The 5,122-nt window shown below is 15.4% G+C and overlaps 3 protein-coding genes across 3 annotated transcripts; all 3 read left to right on the top strand.

Annotated features, from left to right (window-relative positions):
- Positions 1-211: 211 nt before the first annotated feature.
- Positions 212-922, top strand: PGSY75_0518400 (cyclin; the record flags this gene model as incomplete). Its single annotated transcript, XM_018784464.1, has 1 exon — positions 212-922. The coding sequence occupies one exon, from the start codon at positions 212-214 to the stop codon at positions 920-922; it is 711 nt and encodes a 236-aa protein (XP_018643119.1).
- Positions 923-2,149: 1,227 nt separating this feature from the next.
- On the top strand, positions 2,150-3,256 carry PGSY75_0518300 (putative proteasome subunit beta type-1; the record flags this gene model as incomplete). The annotated part of the gene is made up of 4 exons (XM_018784463.1): positions 2,150-2,262; positions 2,452-2,559; positions 2,654-2,723; positions 2,825-3,256. 4 exons carry the CDS (start codon positions 2,150-2,152, stop codon positions 3,254-3,256), a joined length of 723 nt encoding a protein of 240 aa, XP_018643118.1.
- Positions 3,257-4,110: 854 nt separating this feature from the next.
- PGSY75_0518200 (putative SWIB/MDM2 domain-containing protein) lies at positions 4,111-4,506 on the top strand (the record flags this gene model as incomplete). The annotated part of the gene is made up of 1 exon (XM_018784462.1): positions 4,111-4,506. The coding sequence occupies one exon, from the start codon at positions 4,111-4,113 to the stop codon at positions 4,504-4,506; it is 396 nt and encodes a 131-aa protein (XP_018643117.1).
- Between the last annotated feature and the right edge of the window lie 616 nt (positions 4,507-5,122).

Raw genomic sequence — 5,122 nt, 5'->3', positions numbered from 1 at the left:
AAAATAAATAATATAAAAAAATTAAAAAATAAAAAAAATTTAATATTTATAAAAAAAAATTTTTTTTATTATAAAAAAAAAAAATAAAAAAAAGGGAAAAAAAAAAAAAAAAAAAAAAAAAAAAAAAAAAAAAAAATCAAATATATTCACATATATATATTATATATATATATATATATTTTATTTTTTATAATTACGCTTGTGTGACAGCATGGATTACGAGATAGAAGGAGAAGTACCACGAACTGATAAGAATTATATATTTTTATACATTCCAATAGTTTTAAATGAAATGATAAAAAATAATAATAATAAAGGGGTAGAAAAAATAACAAGTTTTCATGCTTCTAAAATTCCTGATATATCTTTAAAAAATTATTTAGAAAGGATAGGTAAATATATTGGATGTAGTAATGAATGTTTTGTATTATTAATAATATATTTAGATAGATTAATAAAAATAAATAAAGATATATCTTTATCATTATTATGTATACATAGATTAGTTATAACTGCTGCTATGATATCTGTAAAATTTTTTGATGACTTATATTATTCTAATGCTTATTATGCTAAAATAGGAGGTGTAACAACTAAAGAATTAAATAAATTAGAAATATATTTTTTAAATCTTATAGATTATCAATTATTTGTATCATCACAAGAATATGATTTCTATAGAAAATATATTTCCTTAGCTGTTACAAAATATATATATAATAAAAATAATATTAAACACATACCAATAATTAAAAAACCATATAATTTATTTAATTATAAATCAACTAATAATTCTACTCTCATGTTCCAACCAAATAATCAGAAAATCAATATTATCAACTGTGTAGAAACAAACAAAAATAATAATAATAATAAAAATAAAAATTACAACCCACAAAATGATCAACATAAAAATGAATAAATAAAAAAAAAAAATATATATATAGACAATTATATATATATATATATATATTGTTATATTTTTATTTTATGGAAAAAAATAAAGATATTTAAATTATGCAATATATATGTATAATATCTGGTGGAATTTTTAGTCCTAATTTTAAAAGACTTTTTTAAAATAAATACAAATCAATATATACATATATATATATTATATATGTTTCTTTTTTTTTTTTTTTTTTTTTTTTTTTTTTTTTTTTTTTTTTTTTTTTTTTTTTTTTTTTTTTTTTTTTTTTTTTAAATTTTTAAAAAATTTTTTAATTTAAAAAAAAAAAAAAAAAAAAAAAAAAAAAAAAAAAAAAAATTTTTTTTTTTTTTTTTTTTTTTTTTTTTTTTTTTTTTTTTTTTTTTTTTTTTTTTTTTTTGATAAGTTATTTTATGTTTTGTTATTATGATCTATTTCATTCTAAAATTACTAAAACATTTTTAAATGAAAAAATAAAAAAAAAAAAATAAAAAATAAAAAAATATACATATGTATTATAAAATATATATATATATTTTTTTTTTTTTATAGCTCATATATTTCTCTTCATATTATAAAAATATTTAGTATACATAAATAAAATATTTATTTTATTTTTATAATGTTAAAAATAATATTCTCTTTTTCAAATAATTGCATTATATAAATATTAATGTATTTTGAATAAACATAAAAAAAATATAAAAGAAAAAAAAAAAAAAAAAAACTATAAATATTATATATTCACATAATATATATATATATATAATATTATTATATATGTTTTTCTTTTTTATGTGTACTCTTAAATAAAAATATATAAGTGCATTTTAGAATAATATTTATTTTTCAAAAAAAGGAAAAATAAAATATAATATTTACTATATATATATAATTTCATCTAATTAAACCTAAAAGAATAAAGAATAAAAAATAAAAAATATAAAAATATAAAAGAAAATAAAGATATATAAATATACATAAATATAAAATTATATATATATATATATATATAATTAAAAATAAAAAAAAAATCACAAATGAATTTTTTTCGAATATATAATATATATATTATATTTTTATTTATTATTATTATATTTTTTTTATAATCATAAATTATAAAAAGAATTATACATAATATATACATATGAATATATATATTTAATATATATATATATTTATTTATTTATTATTATTTTTTTCTTTTGTTTTAATAATAAGATGGATCTTATATTATATAATGATAATTTAACGGAAAAAAAAACAGAGAAGGAAAATGTAATAGAACATGGTCGTGGTTTTAAAAGATGGTATCCATATATTGACAATGGAGGGTACTAAGAAAAAAAAAAAAAAATATATATATATATATATATATATAAATTAGTATTATGTGCAACTATCGTATTATATTATAAAACATACCAAATGAAGGAACTGATATATATATATATATATGTATTAATATTTATGTATTTTTTTATTTTTTATTTTTTATTTTTAATTTTTAATTTTTTTATTAGAACTGTTATTGGACTAACTGGTAAAGATTATGTTATTCTAGCTGCAGATACAAGATTATCTTTATCATATTCAATATATACAAGATACTGCCCCAAAATATCTAAATTGTAATAATAAAATAGTAACATATATATATATGTATATATATCTTTACTCTTTATATAATTAAAAAATATATAATTATATTTTTTTTTTTTATAGAACTGAAAAGTGTATTATAGGTTCCTCTGGAATGCAGTCTGATATAAAAACTCTCCATTCATTATTACAAGTAAAATGAACATATAAATAATTATACACATATGTATATGTACATATATATATATATGCATGCCTTATTAATATATATTCTTATATATCATTTTTGTGTAGAAAAAAATTCAATTGTTTGTTTTGGAACACTCCCATTATCCAGACATTCATGCTATAGCTAGATTGTTGTGTGTAATATTATATAGTAGAAGATTTTTTCCTTATTATGCTTTTAATATTTTAGCAGGAGTCGATGAAAATAATAAAGGAGTCTTATATAATTATGATTCCGTTGGTTCATATTGTGAAGCCACCCACTCATGTGTAGGTAGCGGTGCACAATTAATATTACCAATATTAGATAATAGAGTAGAACAAAAAAATCAACTAATTAAAAATACAAATTTTAATTTAGGTGATGATATTAATTTTGTTAAAGATGCTATTACTTCAGCAACTGAAAGAGATATTTATACAGGAGATAAAACTTTAATTTATGTAATTGATAAAATGGGAATTAATGTAAACACCTTGGATTTAAAACAAGATTAATGTTATATTTATATATCAACCATCAAATATACATATATAATAATATATATATATTATATATATATATTTTTTTTATTTTTTTAATATTTTTTTTTATTTTTATCACATGTATGTGCTTGATACATTTTTAAAAATAAAAGACCTTTCATACGAATAATATAAAATATTTTTCTTGTTTATAAATTCCATTTCTTATGATTACAAAAAAAAAAAAAAAAAAAAAAAAAAACGACCAGTACACTAAAACAGTGGAATATTATAATATATATATATAAATATATTTATTTTAAACATAACAATATAATATAAAATATAAAATGATAATTTAAAAAAAATATAAAATAATAAAATAACAAAATGATACATATATACGTATTATATATATTATATGTATATATGTATATATTTATTTATGCACTTTTTTTTTTTTTTTTTATTTTAATTTCAGTATGTATCATAAATATATATGAAATATATGAACATAAATTTTTTTTTTTTGAGTATGATACATACAATATATACATATTTATTTATATATATAATAATAAAATAAATAGGCAGTTTGTGAATATATACATATAAATAGTATATATATTTATTTTCCCACTAGTGTGTTACATATATATAATTTGTTTTGTTAAAGTATTTTCCATTTTTACAAAAATAAATTAAAATATTGAAAGTAATATATTTATGCACATATATTTTTTAATTTAGTATTATCTTTTTATTATTAAATCTGATATATTTATCATATATATATATATATATATATATATATATATATATATATATATATATACATATATATATATTTATTTATTTATATTTATATTTATTTATTTATTCTCAATATGAAACTTTTGAGAACAAACATTTTTAGTGCCCAAAATTTTTTGTTCAGAAATAATTATGCACATGTATTCAACAGTCTTTATAACAAAAAGAACTTCACTTCAGACAATGGAAAAAATGATAATACAAAAAAAAAAAGACCAAATGGATTACAAGTTGATTGTGAAATAAAAAGTCCACTGAAAGAATTTTTAAATGCTGATACAGCATCAAGAGTTTTTGTTTTAAAATATGCTTGGAAATATATCAAGGATAATAATTTACAAAATCCAAACATGAAAAGAAAAATTATACCAGATAATAAATTAAAACAAGTACTAGATAAAGACGAAGTCGATATTTTAGAAGTTCCAAAATTGTTATTTAAACATATGTCATCTATTAGAAAGGAATAATAAAAAAATTTCATGACATATTGTCTTACTTTGTTGTTCATTTAACTTTTCAATGCGCCTTTCAGAAATGTATAAATAATATATATATATATATATATATATATTCGAATATTAATGTATAGATATATTCATTTATACTACACATATATTATTATTTTATTTTTTTTTTTTTAACACAAACTGTTTCTTCATACATACATATATATATATATATATATATAAATACAAATAGATTTATTATTTTTTGAACATATATGTAAACTTTAAAAAAAAAAATAAAACAAAAATAATTATAATAATCATGTTGTATATATTATTATCAACAATTATATTCTATACACACATATTCCAATCCCTTTTTTTTAATAAACCCATATTATGTCTTTACAGACATATTAAACAATGTACATGTATATATTATATTATTTTTTTTTTTTTTTTCCTGCACATATCTACCATATGTTAGCTAGTTAAAAAAAAAAAATTATGAACAAGTCAGGAAGAAAAGTGCTTAAAATGTTATTTATTTATTTATTTATTTTTATATATATTATGAGAAGGAGTTTATAAGATTTTATTTTCAAAAAAAAAATAAATGTAACACAAAGAAATAATA

The sequence above is a fragment of the Plasmodium gaboni genome, chromosome 5 (genome assembly GCF_001602025.1).
Source record: "Plasmodium gaboni strain SY75 chromosome 5, whole genome shotgun sequence".
Taxonomy (NCBI): domain Eukaryota; phylum Apicomplexa; class Aconoidasida; order Haemosporida; family Plasmodiidae; genus Plasmodium; species Plasmodium gaboni.
Note: the sequence above shows the minus strand (reverse complement) of the source record. Positions and strands in the feature narration are given on the sequence as shown.